Source organism: Aedes albopictus, chromosome 2 (assembly GCF_035046485.1).
Source record: "Aedes albopictus strain Foshan chromosome 2, AalbF5, whole genome shotgun sequence".
NCBI lineage: Eukaryota > Metazoa > Arthropoda > Insecta > Diptera > Culicidae > Aedes > Aedes albopictus.
The window spans coordinates 127,902,200-127,923,942 of record NC_085137.1 but is presented as its reverse complement, the minus strand read 5'-3'; the positions used below and the strand labels follow the sequence as shown (position 1 = coordinate 127,923,942).

Here is a 21,743-nt window from a genome sequence, read left to right as displayed (position 1 = left end):
GTAATCATATACTGCATTTCAAATGATTTTCAATGATTGATTAGAAGCGGTTTTGTATAACTTGCAGTCAACTGCATCATTTGGCATGTTTTTTGGCAGCTGATAATGTTAAAAGGTTTATGCGTAGTAGACAAATCAAGATGTATTCATATCATTTTGAAAAGCAGTATTTCCCATAAACGGCAATATGTGCACTCCCCAATTACCTTCTCCGGGTGGTGCGCAGCCGGGCCCGGTTTCATCGCTTCATCCGTCGGCATCCGGAAGCGGGTGGCCATCGAGAACATCGGCGCCTTCTTCACCAGCGGATCGATTTTGGCATCGTAATGACCGGGCCCAGGGAAAGTGATGCACTGTGGAAGTCGCGGTTTCGAGCGGCCCGTGATTGTGTAGGCCGGTGCCGATCGGATCGGGCCTTCTTTGCTTGAACCGAGCACGTCTGGGATATGGTACTCATTCGGGGCTGTTGTCGTCGTCCGGGAAAGGGGTGAGAGAAAACGAGAGAGAGAGGGAACAGGTGAGCACAATTGCGATGTTTTGACAGTCTTTTAATGTTGATTATTTTTTTAAAGGTAGATATAATGAATTTGGCAGTATCGATAACATTTTTGCGCATTTTCCATAGCATCTCGTTTAAAGAGTTTGAAGAAGCTTGAAGAAGTTCCCGGTATGGCTCTGGTAATTTTCATAATTAAATAATTAAATTTGCAAAAAGGATGAATTGGCGAAAACGCCATTCTTTATCAACACTTGAAGCAAAGAGGGAGATGTGTTTAGGACATTCATATAGAAGATAAAAAACAGGAAACAGAAGATAAAATATATAAGATAAAAGATGGAAGTAACAATACAAAAGATAAAAAGTAAGAAGATTGGAAGACCATGAGATTGGAAGAAAGAGAGATACCAAAATATGTGAGTAGATAACTGCCCATAACTGCATAACAGTCACATTCGACAATAGTAGGCATTGGAGAAAATAGAGTTGAAAGTTTGCTATATGTGCTGGTATAAAGATGAAACAATATTTAAAAAAAAATGACAATAATTCAAAATTAATCCTTTTGCTATGAAATTTTCTTCAACTCTTTTTGTATGCTGGACGAATAGTTGAAAAAAAATAATCAGACCAAAATATGGTACGCTATGAGGTCAGTGTGTATTTCCAGTGTGACTGTTATGCGGTTACATTCATGAATATTATCTAATGAGACAAAACAACTTGGTATTTGTTACACATTTTGCAAAACAAACCTATAAAGTTCATTTGGGTGGATGAAAGTACTAAAGGCAAAAACTGCAAATGTTACAATTATGCAGTTATGGACAGATAAAGATGATTGAAAAAAAAGTTAGTTAGGGAGGCAGAAAGATAGACAGATTCAAAGATAGGATGATAAAGAGCAAAGATAATAGGGGAACTGCGGGCATAACGCCCACCGGGGGCAAAACGCCTTCACGCGATTTCATCATATTGTGAAGGTCTTCGTTAGATGCAAGCATACTAGAACTCAAACTGAGCAGGTTAAGCCCAAGAACGGCTGCTATTGTCGAAAGAAAAGCGTGAAAAACAACGATTTTCCACATTTGGAAAGATTCCCTAATTTGCAGCGCACAGAAATTAAGACATTGCGCGCTGATTATATGGAATGAACCCATTAAACTACCACGCGCCTCCTACTCCTTCATTTGCTGCTGGGAAGAGTTCGATGGAGCCCCTTGGTATTTCGCAACAAGTCAAAGCGGAAAATGGCAGCGGGCATTTTGCCTCACCCAAAAAGGCGTTTTGCCTCCTGCAGTTTTCCGGCACCTAAAAAGTAACACTTTTTTGAATTGTTTGTTTGAATGGAAGATTTTGTGGGCACGCGGGCCAAAAGTTGAAGTTGCTTAGGTAATGAAGTAAACTGCTCTCCAATGCAGAATACAACCTTAAAATAAGCATTATTCGAGGTTTATGATCACCTATGCTTAGCCGGAGCGTTATGCCCCTCTTTTCCCTATAGAGTAATGAGAAAGGAAGATTCAAGGATAGGAAAATTTGAATATGCATGCATAAGAAGATTGGAAGATAAATATATTGAAATGTAGACAAATAAAAAAGAGACATAGGAAGATGAGTAGGGAAGTAATAAGATAGTAAAAATGGAAAAAGGAGTTTAAAGAATTTTGAATATGGAAAGGTTAGTATATAGAGCTTTAGGAAAATATGAAGATAGAACATTGGGATATAGGATGATACAAAGAATACAATATCCATAGCTAGCTGTCCCAGTAAACTTTGCTTTGCCAAGATGTGGTGGTTTTACAACTGTTGAGGTCATTACTGCACCGCACTCTAATTTTATTTCGATCGTGTTGCTTTTCTTCGCAGCTCACGAAAATGCATAAAATCAGTACTCTAACAGTTTTCTTACTTTTTTTTATACACACAACCACCATGAAAACGAATCGAACCGCGAAAGAGTGATGCTGATCGGTTCATACATTCGTGAGTTTTGTTGTCTCAAAGGGGCATCAAACATATTTTTATTTATATAGATAGATAGATAGGATAATTGAAATAAAAGATGGGAAGATTAGAAGTCAAAGGGATAAAAAGATATCGAGGTGGAAAGATAATAAGATTGAAAAATAGAAAGTTGATATCTATCTATCTAGGGTGACAATGAGTATTATCGGCAGGTTTGTTCTCTTCGTCATGGGGGGTTTTTGTCAGCCAAATTGCCTGAAACTTGGCTATATAATTCAGCTTAGTTGGGAAGGATTTTAGACCAACTATGAGTTCAATAGGTTTCAAAAAAAAAAAACCCTTAGACGAAGAGAACAAAACGGCCGAGAATAGGTAATTTCCCCTATATCTATATATAATATGTTAAGGATATGCTACGCGACACAATTTAACCCTCGAGCAGTCGGGTCTTTGACTACCTGCAGCGACGCCGCGCTCACGCTGTGTACCACAAGCGTGCATTTTTCATGGTGCGTGTACACAGTACACGACGCGACCGCTAGCGGGTTGAACATTTATTACCCACTTAACAGTATGTACCAATAGAAAACCGATAGAGTACAGATGCAACATTAGACCAGACACAAAAAACTAGTGTAAGAAACAAGACAAGACCTTGTGATTGTTCAAAAAAGTAGTATATATAAAAACTAAGTGTCCCTAAAGAAGACACAACCTATGTGTCGAAACGTCGGGCAAATCGTTTTCCGTTATAAAAGATTGTGTAGACGATTAAACCTCGGAGAGTGGCAGATAGATATAATATAAAGATAGGATTTTTTTTGAATATTTGAAAATATTAAATAGGAAAATAAAACGATATGATTATTGAAAGATAGGAAGAAAAGATTTAGAGGGAAAGGAGAGAAAGGATGTCGAAAGATATAAAGATTGATAAATTAAAAAAAATTGAAGATAGGAACATATTCAAATTTAATACTTTCGGACAGGTTTCCGTGGAAAATCCAGTTTTTTATATTTTAACAGAGTTCTGGAGCATGCCGAGGTAAACGCTGTCATCATTTCGAGATTGATTGATTAACCTTCACGTACCCGACCCCCGACAACTCATTTTCAAAATGTTGGCATTTCGTCAATTTTCATCGGATTTTTTTTTTTGAAGTCGACCTCAATCGAGCATAAATTAGTGCTAGTTTATTATACTCGAGTGGCCATGAAATATCTGGAACCATTCCAGGGATATTCCGGATTGTGCTGGGGTCAGGGGGTTGCCAAAATGGCTAAAAACTGATTATTTCGTGTGTTATTGTGCATGACCCATCGATTGTCAGCGATTTTTTTTTTACTGCGAACAGTGAAACACAACTGCGATAACCAGATTTGAATGAGTTGATCCATCCGGATTCCCGTGACAGGTTCCACGGGGCCTCATTGAGGACACTTCTTGTTTTCAACCTAGACATGCCGTGCGAGATATCAATCTTCATGATTTAGAATGACTGAGTCAGAAACGATAGACTGAAATCTGTATCAACTAATATGGACACCCCGGAACATCTAGCATAGGTTCCATGGGGTTGCCATCAGGGACATTTCTGATTTGCAACCAACACATCTGCCCATAACCGCATAACAGTAATATTCGACAAAAGTAGGCATTGGAGAAAATGGAACCCAAAGTTGCAACTTTAGATAGTATAAGAATAAATCGAAATTTTAAAAATTTCCCATAAATTTGTCATCAGTCGTATAGCAATAAAATTTTCTACAGCACTTCCTGTATGCTGGGGGAATTGTCAAAAAATAAATCGGACCTCAGTATGATTGATGTCACGTATCAAAGCCAGTCTGTTTTCCTAGTGTAACTGTTATGCGGTCACATTGGTCAATGAGACAAAATGACTTGGTATTTTTTTCATAAATTCTAGAACAAACTTGATTATTTTATTCATGTGGTCGAAAGCACTTGTAATTTGATAATGATCCCCAATATTAACTCAATACCAGCAAAATATGCAAATGTTACAAATATGCAGTTATGGGCAGACATGCCGTGCGACGTATTGATCTTTATGATTTCAAGAGAATGGAGCAGATCAAAATGACTGAAGTATGTATGAAATGATGTGACCTTTCCGAAACACCTAGAATAGGTTCCGTGGGGGCCTCTCAACCACAATAAAACATAAAATAATCACTTTTACTCATTTGGCAAAACAGACCCCACCCGCTGACCCTAGTACAATCCAGAATATCCCCGGAATGCTTCCGGATAATACATGGCCACTTGAGTATAATGAACTAGCACCAATTTGTGATCGATTGAGGGCGACTTCAAAAAAATCGAATGAAAATTGACGAAACGCCAGCATTTTGAAAATGAGATGTCGGGGGTCGGGTACGTGAAGGTTAATTTAGCTTTATTATATAGACTTTCAGCCCTTGGCTGGTTCATCTCTATAACATTTCGAGATCATTCCGCTGGATTTCCGGGATAACTTTTAATAGGATTTCAGCGAGTATTATTTGGTGCGATCCTTGGATGCTATTATACTGATAAGATAGTGATTCAGACTACGGTGGAAAGAATTCATCCGGGACTCTGATGCGAACCTTTTGGAATTAAAAAAAAAAAAAAAAATACAGGGACGAAACTTGACGGGGAATATTGTGGAAATTTAGAAAAAAAAAAACCAAACTGCTCGTTGGTCAATGAACGCTTGAAACACGTGGGGTTCGAATATCCAGAGACTGGAATAAAAAAAATCCTGGGTAATTGATTTATTTGATTTTTTGTTTCTTCACGTATTTTTGGTATTAAGTAAATTTTCTTCTGAGGATTCCTCCACTAATTCCTGCTGAAGGTTTATCCAGGATTTCCGTCTATGAATTATTTCAGCAATGCTTTCGAGGGAACAGTTGCTGGTGAAATTCCATCTAAGGGTTTCTACAGATTGTTGAATGGATTCCTTCATTCAACATTTATTCAGGGAATATAAAATTTCCAACGGACTCAAGTCTGGGGTTTCTAATTCTTTCTTTGGATTATTTTCAGGAATTCAATCTAGATAATTCTCCTGTGATTCTTGGAGAATTCCGAGAAAGAAAACTGGAGGATTCGAATCAAAAACTCCAGGAAGTTTTCCCCAAAGGAACACGAGGAGGATTTACAAAAGAAAAAAAAACTCCAAGGAGCCACCCATAAGGAACTCGTGAAGGAGGAGGATTTTCTGAAAAAAAAAAACTCTTGGAAAATGTCAAGAAGGAGTTGCAGGAGGGCACTAGGGTGGTTCACGCTTGTATGAAAATAAAAAACACAAGACCCTCTTCTCATTTTAAGCAATATGATGCCAAGATTCTTTTGTAAAATTTTCTGCTAAATCCGTCAACAATTTTCATTTTTTTGCGCTCTGATACATGTCATAAACCTCAGTGATATTGGGACTACAGAAAAACAGACGTAACCTAGGACGTAACACTCTTCAAAACGGCTTGGAACATGTATTTAACGATCAATTCAAATTTCATTTGATTTTCACGGTCCTTCCACCAGAGGTGCTAGTGTTCGATCGCTTTGACGTTTGCCAGTGTACACACACTTGGCTGAATGATGCAAACGAAAATTACAGGCTATTTGTGTAGTAGTGTGCATGTTAGACAAACGTCAACTCGAAATCCATCATGGCCGATAGTGTCTCGCGTGATTCTACCAACAGGTGGCAGTGTGTTCATAAAAAAGACACCCGGCTAAAGTTTTTGATGAATTTCCTCTAAGAGATTGCTTCAGTAATTCTTCCAGGAAATCATTCAGAAATTCAATTTGCTTGACACTCAAAATAAAAAAAAACCAGATTAATCCACCTAGTGCTGATAGTGCCTTTCTCGTCGAACATGTACTCATGATCTTTCCTTGGTTGGGATACGACTGGGATGATTTTGCTTCAGAATGTTGGCTTCAGCCTTTTGGGGGAATCGAAAACACTAGTTTATGATTTTTTCCGACGTTTCGAAATGTATGGGGCCATTTCAAGGGTTCAATCGGTCAAGGTTTCCTAGTCAAGATGGCCTTGTCCAACTTAAAAATGTCATACGGAAGTTTTGGTAGAGTAAGGTGGGGCAAAAGTTCGACCTTAGTTGAAAATTCAACCTATTTCATAAAATCGAAGCAGATGAAAATAAATAAATACCGTGTGGTGATTCTACCATCCATGAGCTAAAATTTTGCTGAACAAAGTTACGCCAAATGTCTTTTCATTTTGAGTTACAACACTTTTTGCATATGTGTGTTTTATTCGAACTCTTGCCCCACCACTGGGGCAAAAGTTCGAATCAAGTGTTTGTGGAATTTCGCTAACCGTAGCACACTATTTTGATACTTTGGTAATAGGAATACCTGAAACCACTTAATATTTGATGTTAGAACTGGAATACACTTTAAAATTCTATTTGGATTTTACCCAAATCATGGTTAAATTTACTACACCAAAAATTAGTAGTTTTCCGATAAATTCAAATAAAACAACATTTTTTTTCAACTTTAATCGAATTTTCTCACTAATTCCATCACTCTTAGAGATAATATGTACATTTTGCAGAATTTTAGGTTTATACCTAAAGTTGCCACATGACTCGAACTTTTGCCCCACAATTCGAACTTTTGCCCCACTATGTGTAAAATACGATTTCCAAATCTTTTTTGCAAAAAGTTATACATGCTAGAGCATCTTCAAAATATACCTAGTTACGCCCCAAAATAAAATATCGAATTCGATTTCATTAAAATTTCATTCCATGCGTTGGAAGGGCCATCGCATGTTACAATTTTTTGATCAAAAACCATCATTTTGTCATAACTTCTCGAAATATTGATCCATTTTTATAATTTTTGGAGTGAAAGACTCTTTTTTAAAAAGGGTTCGAACAACTTTGACACCCGAAAGAAATAATTTGAATTGAGCTCAAAAACCTAAAAAGAAACTCTTGCCCCACTCGAACTTTTGCCCCACTTTACTCTATTTATTGAGTCCGTTCGGTTTGAAACCCTCGTGATGTGGACAATCTCCTACCTATCGGGCGGTTTAGTATTCGGTCCCGGTTTTTGGAATCTTCTACTATTGTTTGTTTAGCTAGTTTCTGTGCTAGGGCCATCATTCCGAAGCATGATCTTTCCGTCGACGTAATGCGAACTGTTCCTGAATCCTGAGAATACCTTATTTAGAAAAGCAATAATTTTAATAAAATTGGGAAATTTATTAATTGAACATATTCTGACGTAACGTTAAACGTATAGACTGGGCTGAAAAATATCAGAATTTTCAGTTGACTGCTTGAGCACCTTCACTATCACTGAAGACCGATCAACATCAAGACGATAATTACAAGCTAGGATATAACGTCTTTCACAATCACAGTTGACTTTACGGCAGGCCTGCCCAACCTTTCGTGGCCGCGGGCCACAAGTGATACTCCATACCAGTCGACGGGCCAGACATCAAATTTCGACATCAAATTTCGAAAGCACGAATGCAACAATGAAATTTTGTACATCCGATTACCCGTTCTCACGGCAAATCACAACACTGACATCATTTGGGTCATAAAAATGTGAGCAAGAATTCTTGATTTTTTGCAAAAATCACGCTGAATACTTTTTTCTGAATTTTGCCGAACTGCAGGTTGCAGCAAACAATTTGCTGAAATTCAGCAAACTTTCCTGATTCGTTCAGTAAACTCTTCTGTTCAGCAGCAACGTTTTTCTGAAATTCAGTAAATTTTGCTGAAATTCTGCTTCAAATTTGGCTGTACCTTTCAAGTTTAAAATTTTTAAATTTATGTATTTAAATTTTTTAATCTTTGAAAATTTTTAACAAAACACTCTACCTATTTCGAGTTTATTTTTAATATTAAATTTTATTTCAATATAAAATATCTTCAAATATTTCAATCCTTGGGCCAAGTTTCATTCATCGATTCCGCGGGCCGTATGTTGGACAGCCCTGCTTTATGGTCTTCGACATAGTTTTTTCTTCACACTTTAGGCTATATTTTATTATCATAGGTAACAAAATTCATGTAAAATTTGACAAAAAATGCAAGCAAGCGAAATTGCCCATACTAAATCCCATAAAAAAATTCCCAGTAGTTTTAGACGGAAAAGAGGATTGAAAAACTTTCTCCGGGGTTAATGCGATAATTTTCTCATATAACGTTGACCTATCCTACTGTATATTTTGACACCTCAGTGATTTGATGAGATTGCTTTAGTACAGACAAACAGACATATCATTTGTAACATATTGCTATTATATTCATCGTTACGAAAAAATAATCGCCAAATGCTAATCAGGTTGCGTTTCACTGCGACTTGATGTTGGTAGTGAGTAGACGTCAAACGAGTAACAACGATTAATATTTTTTTGTAACCGTTGAAAACAAGGACGATGGAGAGTGAGTAGAGTAAGACGTCAGTATGTATGTGGCCTTAGTTCAGTCAAGATTTTGTTTTCTTACACATATCGCTTGCATTGACTTTGTTCATTTTTGAAGTTCCTGCGAAGCACCCTAGGGAGCACCCAATGCTGGTTTTGCATCACTATCGGTAGCCTCTATTGTGGTCTGAGCCTATTTTCTTGCTAATCGTTCCTCATGGTTAAAAAAAAAGACCGAGGTTCGATGTGTCGCATGCATAGGTTTGGTTCTTTTTGGCATTTGGCCACTTCCGGCTGGACACCCTAGATCGGCCTGGAACACTATCGGTAGCCTTTATAAAGATCTTCGTTGTGGTCTGAGCCTATTTTCTGACTAATCGTTCATCACGTTATTTAAAAAGCCGCTGTTTAATGTGCCGCAGGCATGGGTTTTGATATCTACTACATTTGAACACTTCCCGCTGGACACCCGGAACCGGTTCCGGAACTCTATCAGTTGATCCAAATATGATCTGAAAATATTCTCTTTTATTAGCCGTTTATCAGGTTGCCTGAAGAGCTTGCGATTTGATGCGTCGCATGTAAGGGTTGGTTAACTTTTATACTTGGCTACTTCCGGCGTGACATCTGGAACCGGTTCAGTAACACTACCGGTTCCGATATGGTCCGAGAATAATTTCCTGCCTACTGTTCATCAGGCTATCGAAAAAGCCGCTGTTTGATGTATCGCATGCATGGGTTTGGTTCACTTTCATATTTAGCCACTTCCGGCGGAACACCCAGAATACTACCGGAATACTACCGGTTCATATATGGTCTGAGAATGTTTTCCTGCCTACTGTTTATCAGGTTATCGAAAAATCCGCTGTTTGATGTGTCGCATGTATGGCTATGGTTCACATTCATATTTGGCCACATCCGGCGGATCACCCGGAACCGGTTCCGGAACACTACCGGTTCAGATATGGTCCGAGAATATTTTCCTGCCTACTGTTCATCAGGCTATCGAAAAAGCCGCTGTTTGATGTATCGCATGCATGGGTTTGGTTCACTTTCATATTTAGCCACTTCCGGCGGAACACCCAGAACCGGTTCCGGAATACTACCGGTTCAGTTATGGTCTGAGAATGTTTTCCTGCCTACTGTTTATCAGGTTATCGAAAAATCCGCTGTTTGATGTGTCGCATGAAGGGTTTGGTTCACTTTCATATTTGGCCACTTCCGGCGGGTCACCCGGAACCGGTTCCGGAACACTACCGGTTCAGATATGGCCCGAGATTATTTTCCTGTTTACCGTTTATCATGTTTTCGAAAGTGCCGTGGTTTGATGTGTCGCATGAATGGGTTTGTAGCGTTTTCATATCTGGCCCCTTCCTGGGGTACCGATCCGGAACACCTAAATGGCCATAACTCCGGAACGGCTGGACCGATTCGAACCATTTTCAATAGGAAACAATGGGACCAGATTCCGCGTCGAATGAACCGTTGGTCATTAAAATCGGTTGAGGTTTACTGCCAAAAAGTGATGTGAGTTTTTTTGTACACACACATACACACACACATACATACACACACACACATACATACACACACACAGACATCACCTCAATTCGTCGAGCTGAGTTGATTGGTATATGTGACTCGACCCTCCGGGCCTTCTATCAAAAAGTCATTTTTGGAGTGAACATATAGCCTTTCCAGTACACTTAGTGTACGAGAAAGGCAAAAATCAGAAAATTTTGTATGAAAGAGATTCAGTTTGAAATTTCTCCTCAAATTTCTCGATGGAATTTAGAAAACCATCCATGGATTTCTTTAAAAATTCCTTCAAAGAATCCTTCTGACAAACTTTAAGAAATTCTTCCAGGGATTTCTTTTCTTCACAGATCACTCGAGAACTCCTTCAGGAAATTTTCAAAGGATTTCCTTAGAAAACTCACAGTTTCCATTTGAAATTTCCCCAAGTTCCCCAGAGATTTTGCCAGGTATTTATCAAAAACTTTCTTAATAAACGTTCACCATGAATTTCTTCAGAAAGTTCTAGAGATACCTTTAGAAAATGTTTCATAGATTGCTTTAAAAATTCCCGCATGATGATTGTTTTTCAAAACTCTTTCTTCCTTCTGAAACTTCTCTAGAGGATCATTAAAAAAAATCCTTTAAAAACGTGCAGGGGATTCTTCAGAAATTCTTCCATGGATTTTTTAGGAATCTCACCGGATATTTTTTCAGCAAATCATCCACGGGTTCCTTGAGTAACTCTTCCGGTGATTCCTTCAGAAAATCGGAGGTCCAGAATTCATTCAGGATTTCTCCCGAAAATATATGTTTGTTTTTTGGAAAACGTGAAAAACTAAATTTCCATAAAAGTTTCTCTGGTTTTCTCCAAGAGTTCATTAAGTCCCTTGGAAAATATCTCCTGGGAAATTCTTCCACGAGCTTCTCCAAGAATTCATTGAGAAACTGCTTCAGTGGTACCTGCAAAACCTCCGTGGAGGATTGTTTTATTTTTTCAGAAATAGCTCCGTGTCAGAAATCAGAAACTCCTCTTGGAATTCTGTCAGATAATAATTTAAGAGATTTTGATTCTTAGTTTTTCCAAGAAAAAAATCTAGGAGGAATTTCTGGAGAAAACATCCCTGGGGTCTCCAGTTAGCCTAGTGGTTATGGCTATGGATCGCCAATCCGGAGACTGCGAGTTCGATTCTCGTTAAAGTCGAAAAAATTTTCTCGACTCCCTGGGCATAGTGTATCATTGTCCTTGCCTCACAATGTACAAATTCATGCAATGGCAGGCAAAGAAAGCCCTTCAATTAATAACTGTGAAAATGCTTATAGAACACTAAGTTGAAGAGAGGCAGGCCAAGTTCCAGTGGGAACGTCGAGCCATAAAGAAATAGAAAAACATCCCTTGAGGAATATCTGAAGAAATTTTTGAAGAAATTTCAGAAGGAATCCCTGAAAAAATATCTTCAAGAATCTTTGCTGAAATTCCAGGCGAAGGTAATTGAAGAATTCTTTATGAAATCGCTGAATAAATGTTTGAAGAGATTCCTGGAGAATTTTCAGGAAAAATCGCTGGAGGAACTCTGAGATGAATTTCTAGTACATTTTCCGAAGGATTGATGGTAAAAAATTCCGGAAGCAACTTTTGATGCATTGCTTGGGGGAAAATCTGAAGGAAAACCAGCAAAAAATTGGAAAAATTAACCCTGGGAACGTATTTGAAGCAGATACTGAAGATATTATTGAAGAAGTGGGGTTCTTTGAAAGAGACTTTGAAATGATACCAGGATGAACTGGAGAACCCTGTCTAAGTATCATTAGGAAATACCTTAAAATGTATGTGGAGAAATATTGAGGAATAAATGCTGGAGTAATTTCTGAAGGAAACCCTGAAAGAATCTTTATAGAAATTCCTGAAGGATCATCAAAATGCAGAGAGTATCCCTGAAGGCATTTATGCAAATACCCCGAAGGTACATGCGTAGGAATGCGTGAAGAAACCTTTGTAGGAATTCCACTTAGAAATTCTAGAAGAATTCTTTGAAAAAATCCTGAAATTCTGAAGGAATCCCTAGAGAAATTAATGCGAATGAGTGAAGAATCATGAAAAAAAAAGGAAAATCCGCAAGATTCTCCAGACCCGTCTCTGAAAAAAATCGCCTGGGAAAATCTCTAGAGTAATTCCTTCTAGAATGTGTGGATCTGCTAGAAAAATTCTGCTTGAATTGCATGTTTTGTGGGAGTTTTAGGAGGAATGGTGATATAAAGAAGGATTAGGATGATTTTCGGGGGGTTTAAAGAGAATTTAATTGTGGATGTCAAGGGTAAGGATGGAAGACCATGGAAGACTGGGCTCAGTCAAGGGTCCAATTGAGTGAGTCAATGGAGATTTCATGGAAAATGTGGAGATGTTTTGCAGCATTCACTAAGGATTACGAGAGGAGGGTGGCCAGCTCAGTTCAGAGGAAAGTATTGAGCATGTTTCAAAGGCAAGTTTCGTCAATTTCAATTTTACAAATTGCACTAGAAAACTTATTTGCAAATTTGTAGAACTAAAACTTTTCTCCTGGTAAACCATTCATGTATCTACGAAATTTGCCAATTTTCATCGAGATTGTTCAAAATTACATCACGATTTTGACATGATATTTTTTTTAATTCGTAAAGTATCTTTTTAAAAATATACAAAAACTTTACTGTAGATTCTCCAGATTAATTTGCAACACTACTTCTGTAAAGTAAAGAAGTTTCCCAAGGGTGAGTTCCTTCAGTGACTCTGCTTTTGTTGCTATACGCATATTATAATAATTATTAAAGATTGCTTCGAGGATTTTTGCAAGTCCAACATTTTTTGTTTAGTAATCGTTTTAAAAAATCCCTATCATCCAAAACTACACTAAGTTCTACACTGATTATAAGCGTACAAAATAAATACTTATTGTTCAAAATGACTGGGGATATTTTACAACAAACTTATCTCGTAGACATCTCCATAAAAAAAACTGCTGTTCAGTATATGAACTTTTTGGAATCAAATTCACGTTTTTCTATCTCCAAATTTTTCAAATAACTATAAATATTCATAACATACTCCTCTACAGTAGCATTATTCACCAATTATTGCAAAACTTAAAAACTTGCCAATCATTGCACACCTCACAAGAAAAGTATGAAGTGTGCAACAATTGGCGATTTACCCTATGTACAGGGGATACTCAAAATAACTGGGACAGGTAAAATTTTCAATTTTTAAAAAATGTTCAACTCGCTATAACTTTTCGAAAAGGGCATCAAATATGCTCAAATTTTTTACTGTATGTTGATCAACTAGTTGTGTATCAGTGGACAAAATTTGGGAAAGATCGGACCATTCTACACGAAGTTATAAAGATTCTAGAAAAAGGTATAATTATCCGATGGCCAACTTTGAGCTGTTATATCTCCGGATTCAATTAACCGAATGCAATGAAATTTTGATCATTTATGACTAATATAATGAACTTTGAAAAACAGTTTACTTAATTTGAAATTATTAAGAAGAAAAAAAGTTATGGCGGTTAGAATAAATGTATGTTTTTTTAGTAAATTTATCTATTTTTCATATGCATCCCATTACTTTTTCAATTTAATGCCGATTATTTTGTTACTTCCTTTCAAAACATATTCATACTGAAGTCAATTAGAGGGAATTTAAATGAACTATAATTTTTATCTCGAATTTTGAAACGATGATGAAGTTTTGGATAAATTGGTGGTATATTAGAAAAATAATCCAATCGTAATAATTTTCTTTCGTGTAAATATTTTTAAGTTTAGTCAAATGTTTTTATTAGCTCATTATATAAATCATAAATGATCAAAATTTCATTGCATTCGGTTCATTGAATCCGGAGATATATTAGCTCAAAGTTAACTATCGGATAATTATAACTTTTTCTAGTACATTTATAACTTCGTGTAGAATAGCTCGATTTTTTCCAAATTTTGACCACTGGTACACAACAAGTTGATGAACTTACAGTAAAAATTTGAGAATATTTGATGCATTTTTCGAAAAGTTACAGCGAGTTGAACATTTTTTGAAAAGTGAAAATTTTACCTATCCCAGTTATTTTGAGTATCCCCTGTATGTTATGCTCACTCTTTTCAGAGAACATAGTAAAACTGACAAAGTGTCAGTTTTTTTTTTATTTTAACACTCAAACAGTGATTAACTTCCCATGACAATTCACTAATACAGTTTCAGTAACATATACGATTGTCCGATCTATGTATGTGTCACTTATATTTTAATTTGTTTTAAAATTGTTTCTTAACATTTATACCGTTTTTCATTATTGAGAACTAGATAGTGGGTGTGCATTTATTACGGATTTTTAGAAATATTTCCACTCTGCGGTAGCCGCCGAGTTCTACCGCAGCTGTCAAAGTCCTACCGCAGGCTTGAAAATCATCCTATCATTGAAACTGAAGGCCAAATCAAAGCATGCTTGCAAGGTGAATTGAACTGAAAATCAACAACAAACAATGATCATCGGCGTCGTATCCAAGGCTATCCAAGGCATCGCTAGGGTAGATCGATGATACCTCAGTGAAAATCAGTAGTCTGACAGCTGCGGTAGCTTTTCGCTCTACCGTAAAACGGAAAGTTTTCTCTAAATTAGCAATATTATATACTGTTAATTTTCAAACTTACCTTAAAATATGGACTTGACTCGGCGATGAAATCAACAGCACAAAAACTACGATCTAAATGCTACTTGTAATTCTAATTGAAAACTGTGCTCAACATGTACAAAACAACGGATAATAAGCCATTTCAGACAAGCTACATCTAGGAAGCTATCAAACATTTAACAAAGTATTCAAAAAACAATTCACTCTCACAAAAAAAAAACGCATGCAAAATTCTATCCAAAACAAAAACACCACATTCAAAAAACACCCTATCACATCTCAAGCTCGGAAATGTCCGGTGCAAACCATTCGCTGATGTTGCACGTTCTGCAGCGATTTGACCCCAGCGATGCAGTTGGGAACCAGACTTTCGTTGGTGACCACTGTGCCCCCATTAGTGCTTGTGGCGCTCGTCGAAGTCACGTGCTCTTCGCATACGGTTTTCCTTTGCCGGGTCATCTTCATGCTGCCGCTGGTTGTGGTGGTGGTGGTCGTGATGGCACCCCCATTGCTCACAACGCGCTGTTGCGACTGATGTTGTTGTTGGGTGCTCTGTTGCTGCTGTTGTTGCTGTACACTACTGTTTTTGCTGCTTGATTGTTGCAGTGCAACGATTGTGCCACCATTTTCCTGGACAGCAGTTGTTGCAGTGGTTGCGGTGACATTGTTGGTGGCAACAGCTGAGGTGGATGTGGAGGTGGTGGTGCCGCCGTTCATGCCATTGCTCATCATTGTAGCTATTGAACCCAATCGCCGATTGTTTTCATTGAGAGAGCAAGTGTAGTGTGGTGTTGCCAGCAAAAGCAAAAAAGTTGATGTTCGTGAAAAACAGGAAAATAAAACAACAAAACAAAATGGTGAGAACGGGTTTTGAAAGTTTTTACATGCTCTAGGTGGCAGTTGGTTCGGGTTACGGGCAAATTAAAATATAACGTTTACCTGGATTTTCAGTGAACTTTTCACAATTTACCTTCACGCCGAACGTGAATGCTGGGGCAAGGTCCAGTTTGCACTTTTCCGGCTGGTAAGCCGAGGGAGCTGAAACAAAGAGAACGAGACACTATTAAAATCTGATTGTGAGTAACACGGTTTGTCATTTTATTGCATTCATTCTACACAGATCGAAAAAAAAGTATAAAACTCTGTGACATAGAATGCACCAGATTGGAGCGTGGGATATCACAGAAGTTTACCTGACATATCATGTAAAATTCATAAAATATCGTTTAAACTTCTATTATATGGCATGTAATTCAGCATGACTCTGTGTGTTTACATGACACTTAACACAAATTTACATGATATATCATGTAAACCATCATAACACTAAGTTTACATGACTAAACTGAAGTTTACATGACGTGTAAATCTCATTATTTTTATCTGTGTAGTAATAATGATACCATCAAAATACAATTTATGACAGATGCAAAACTTCACATTGAAGTATTAATTGATTACAGTTGGCGTAGGATCGAAGTAATCCTAAATCCGCTCATGAACAATGTTGTAAGTAGGACATATTGTTGACGCTTCAAAACTTTTTTTGCTCATGAAGTCAATACGGCAAGCCTCGTTGGATAAATGTACGACTCGTGCTGTAAAAATCTACATTTTGCACCTTGTTGCGTACTCGAATACAGGTCATCGGATCTATAATCGGAATCAGTCTAAACTGCCCCCGTCAAACGGCCTCTAAGCTCAAATGCCTAGAAATGCCTCTAGAATACCCTGAACTCCTTGAAGCGCACCTATGAGCCCGTGAAGCCCCCTAAATCCTCTAATATCTGAAATCTGAAACTTCCTCTCTCGCTGAAGCTCTATCTGATACTCTGTGAAGCCCCTTAAGGTCTGAGGTCACGCTTCTCACGAAAGAGAGGATTTCATGACTTTTTGTATATTCTGCTTAATTTCTGGAATATTAGATCGAATATCGCAAATTTTTCATGTGCAATTATTCTTTAGATGTGCTAGAGTCTTATGTGAAATACCATTACCATACCTTGAAATACCATCAATTACCTCTGAGAACCTCCCTGAAATCCCCCTTAAGTTCACCTGAAATTCCGTGGAGTCGTCTCTGAACCCTCCGGAGACGCTCTGAAACTTCCCTAAAACTTATTTGAAACGCGTCTGAAATCCACCCTGAAACTCGCAATCAGGGGTGCCACATTTTTTGACGTAGGACTACGTCTCTCTTTTCTATACCGGGTGTCATTCTAAATTTTCAGAAATCGGCCGCGTTACGTTTGAAGTGGAGATTTTGAGCGTTAATAACTCAGCCATTTCTCGTTGAATTTTCAAAATTTTGGCTCCAATCGATTGGAAATCTTTACACCAATTATGTCCAATGTTAACATTTGCTGATTTTCAATAACAAACTATTGAAAAATTGGGAAAAGTGAACCCATGTTCACTCCAGCCAATCACGATCGAGCACATTTTGGATGCTCCCGTCGAATATAAAAGCTACTGCTTCTTCGCATCTTCCCTCATTTGTCTTTGTCGTCTCGAGGTGAACGCATCGAACGAGAGCTGCCCACTTTCTTCGTTTGCGTTTTCGCTCATTCTTCTTTGACGGCCGTGTCGGCTCGGTGGCGGTGGTTTTCGGCAAGGGTGCTGTTGCACATTCGCCATCTAACCGTCTAACGCGTCAAACCAAGGAAGTGAACATCGGATTGATCGACGGTGGTGGCAGAGGCAGCAGCAAAATCCGGAATCGCACCCACGGCAGCAAGCGGCGGGCCAATTTTCGACGGCTTCCAGCAAACAGCACGGAGAAATCCAACACGCATTGCAACATGAATTGATTTCAATTCCTTCCTAAAACCGTCCATAATTCAAACGGTTCTTTGCAGGACAATCGAAAATGCTTCCTAGTGAGTTAATTGAATAAATTTCCTAAATCGACCGAGAAAGTGTAGTGAAAACAAATAGTGAAAGATTGAATTCTTGGTGGTGGTTCAGCAACAGTGAAGGCGATCACTAATCTCATGCACGGCAGCAAGCGGCGGGCCAATTTTCGACGGCGTTCAGCATTCAGCACGGGGAAATCTAACACGCATTGCGTGGCATGATAAATTCATGTCAATTTTCTGTCTGAAATCGTCCAATATTCAAACGGTTCTTTTCAGGACCATAGAAAATTATTCCTGAAGAGTTGTGAATCAGATAATTATTTCATTCCATCGCTCGGTAGAAGTGTGGTGCAACCGAAAAGTGAAAAATTGTATGCTTTGTGGCCCCGCAACAATAGTGATGCCGGCCACTAATGATTCCACCAGGAATTTAGCAACGTTCTATCATATCCAGATCATTTTTCGTGAAACATTGTTTAATTTAACCATTTTTCGAATTAAAATAATCTAAATCTTCCAATATTTTGGTTTCTTTATTCGTTAAATGAAAATTTTCTCATTTCTCGGTTGATTAATCGATTGATGCGTCTGGAGCATGAGGGGCGGGTCATGCAAACGAAATTAACTGAAAAGCCAGCCGAATGGGAGGAGCTTCATCTGCAAATCTAGGGGCATAAAACCTGTTCCCTTTAATTTCTTTCGTCATTTTCGTTGGATCAGTTAGGCAGGGTGAATGTCACCTTCATAGCTGAGCAGTGGCACATCAACCCAGCCGCAACTCTCGGCTATCGTGCGGATAGCACCAGGAATCTCATCCATGGCAGAAAGCGGCGTACCAGTTTTCGGTGGCATCCTGTATTTAGCAAGGAGAAAACCAACACGCATTGCGTGACATGATGTTTTCATGCACTTTCGTTCCTAAATCAAACGGTCCTTTTCAGGACCACCGAAAATAATTCCTCAAGAGTTGTAAATCAGGTAATTTCATTCCATTAATCGAGAAAAGTGTGGTTCAATCGAAAAATGAAAAATTGAATTCCGGCCACTAATCGTTCCACCCAGAATTTAGCAACGCATTGTCCTATCAGAAACATTTTTCGTGAAACAGTGTGGAGCGCCCAGAAATTACGTTACGTTAAAAGGGGGGGGGGGGGTCAACAATGTGTGACGACCCATACAAAAATTTCAGAGGTCCCATACAAAAAGTGTGACAGTGATGAGGAGGGGTTGAAAATGACTAATTTTTGTGTGCCGTAATTTAAGGACGATCCCTTGTTTAATTGTAGCATTTTTCTAATTACAATGATCTAAATCTTTTTATATTTTGGTTACTTTTTTTGTTAAATGAAAATTTCTCTCATTTCTTGGTTGAAAATCGTTTGAAGCGTCCGAAGCATGCGGGGCGGATCATGCAATCGAAATAAACTGGAAAGCCAGCCGAATGGGAGGAGCTTCATCTGCTAATCTAGGGGCATAAAAGCTGTTCCCTCTGATTTCTTTCGTCTAATTTTTTCTTTCGACATTTTCGTTGGACCAGTCAGGGAGGGTGGAGGTGAATATCACCTACACGGCTGCGCAACGGCACGTCAACTGCGACGAGTGATATCACCAGGAATCTCATCCACTGACCACGGCTGTAAGCGGTAGGTCCGGCAAGGATAATGGAAGTTACCTCCGCAGCTGGGTAGCTGCGCACTAACACAGCGACGACTCTCGACTATCTATCTGATAGAACCAGGAATCTCATTCACGGCAGCAGGCGGCGGCAGTTTTCGATGAATTCCCGCATTCAGTGCGGTTAATTTTCAATTGTCTTTCTAAAATCAACCGTTATTTGAACTGACCTTTTCAGGACCAGAGAAAATTATTCCTTCAGAGTTATGAATCGGATAATTTTCGGATATATTTCAACGATCGGTAAAAATGTAATGCATTCGAAAAGTGAATGGTTGAATGCTTAGTGGCTCAGTAACAGCAAAATCGGTCACTAATCTTTCTACCCGAAATTTAGCAACGCGTTATCTTATTCGGACAATTGTACCTGAAACATTGTTTCATTCTAATATTTATCGAACTAAAATGATCTTAACTATTCAATACTTCAATTAGTTTATCCGTTCGATTAGAAATTGTCTCAAAGAACGGTTGCAGTCGTTTGAAGCGTCTGACACAATGTGGGCGGGTCATGCAAACGGAATAAACTAGGAAGCCCGCCGAATGGGAGGAGCTTCATCTGCTAATCTAGGGGCATAAAAGCTGTTTCCTCTGTTATCTTTCGTTATTTTCCTTGGATCAGTCAAGGAGAAGGGAGATGTCACCTCCCAGCTAGGCAGCAGCACACAAACTTAGCGATGACTCTCGGCTATCGTGGTGGCAGCACCAGGAATCTCATCCACGACAGCAAACGGCCGCATTCAGTATGGGTAAAATCGCATTGCGTGATGAATTCATGCAATTGTCTTGCCAAAATCTTCCGTTTTATAAACAGTATTTTCCAGGATCAGCGAAAATGATTCCTCAAGAGTTATGATTCGGATAATTAAAAGCGACAATATGAAAGCTTGGTAGTTCAGCAATAGTGAAGTCGGCCACTAATATGTTCTTCCAAGATGAAAACAACGTATTGTCGAAAGAGTTTCACGTTAAACTTTCGTTGAAAAGATCTATCTAACGCCGTTCAATTATCTAATAATTTTATTCGCTCGATGAAAATTCTCTCGTAGAACAGTAATTTAACCATTTATCTTCAAAACTAAATAACTCTTGAACTAGTCAACATCTTTCCAAGTAACCGAACCAGCTGAATAACAGCTTCTTGAGCTAAAGTTTGCTTAAGAGTGATTTGTTTTACTCTTATACAGCAAAAATGTGTTTTGGGTTATGAATGCGTTCAGCGAAAGCGATCACACAACAACTTGACTAACACATCAGTCCACCATTTGTATTATTATAACAACAAACATTGTATTATGGAAATATAAAAGTCGGAACCTCGTTCCAGCCTTTGTCCTACGTCAACATTGCGGTTATGTCTCAGACATTACCCACTCCTAGTTTTTTTGTTAAATCTGTTCAAATCTTTTGGAGAATCTATATTATGAATGAAATGTCTGTATCCCATACACAAATTAATAACCCCGCTAGGCCAAAAATCTTCACGTACAAAACGCATTCTGTACGAATGCTCAAAAATCCGTATTATACAGATACACCTGTATATATCGCATTGTTGCTTCCCAGAGAGCCAGTGAAGCCCCCGAAACTACCTGAAATCCTTCAAAACCCTCTGAGATCCCTCTGCAACCTCTTTAAGCCTTCTGAAACCTCCTTCCAGGGATTCCTTCCAGTAGTACCCAAACAGTACTTTACTTCCGGATGTCATTCAGGGTTACCTTCCGCAACTCGCCCTGGGATTCTTTCCACAAGTCTCCCATGGATTCCTTTCGGAAGTCTTCCAGGAATGCTTTCCAGTAGTACCCAAAGAGTACTTTTCTTCCGGATGTCATTCAGGGATTCTTTCCGTAAGTCTCCCTAGGATTCCTTTCACAAGATTTCATGGATTCCTCACGGCAGTCTTCCAGGGATTCCTTCGGCAAGTCTCCCAGATATTTCTTCGAAAAATCTTCCGGAGAATCCTTCTGGAACTCCACCAGGAGTTCCTTCTTCAAGTCTTCCAGGAATACTTTCCGGAAGTTCAGCTAGGATTCTTTCCTTCTGGAAGTCTTTCAGGGATTTATCTTAAAGGATTTCTTCTGGAAGTCTCTAGGAGTTCCTTCATGTAATCTTCCAGGGATTCCATCCGAA

At 38.5% G+C, this 21,743-nt stretch overlaps 1 protein-coding gene and 1 long non-coding RNA gene across 12 annotated transcripts in view; one reads left to right on the top strand and one right to left on the bottom strand.

Moving 5' to 3' along the window:
* Positions 1-21,743, top strand: part of LOC134287729 (uncharacterized) — a 473,313-nt gene that overhangs the window by 87,614 nt on the left and 363,956 nt on the right. The window lies entirely within an intron of this gene.
* Positions 1-21,743, bottom strand: part of LOC109419826 (uncharacterized) — a 115,886-nt gene that overhangs the window by 821 nt on the left and 93,322 nt on the right. For 7 of the 11 annotated variants that reach the window (XM_062850393.1, XM_062850388.1, XM_062850394.1 and 4 more), the window contains 3 exons: positions 16,021-16,119; positions 15,101-15,818; positions 329-463 (listed from right to left, as the gene is read on the bottom strand). In XM_062850393.1, the coding sequence (XP_062706377.1) occupies positions 15,361-15,818; positions 16,021-16,119 (557 nt within the window). In that variant the 3' untranslated portion in view covers positions 329-463; positions 15,101-15,360. Of the gene's footprint in view, positions 1-206; positions 464-15,100; positions 15,819-16,020; positions 16,120-21,743 lie in introns of those variants that run through there. The other 4 variants (XM_062850391.1, XM_062850392.1, XM_062850397.1 and 1 more) reach the window with 2 other exon arrangements.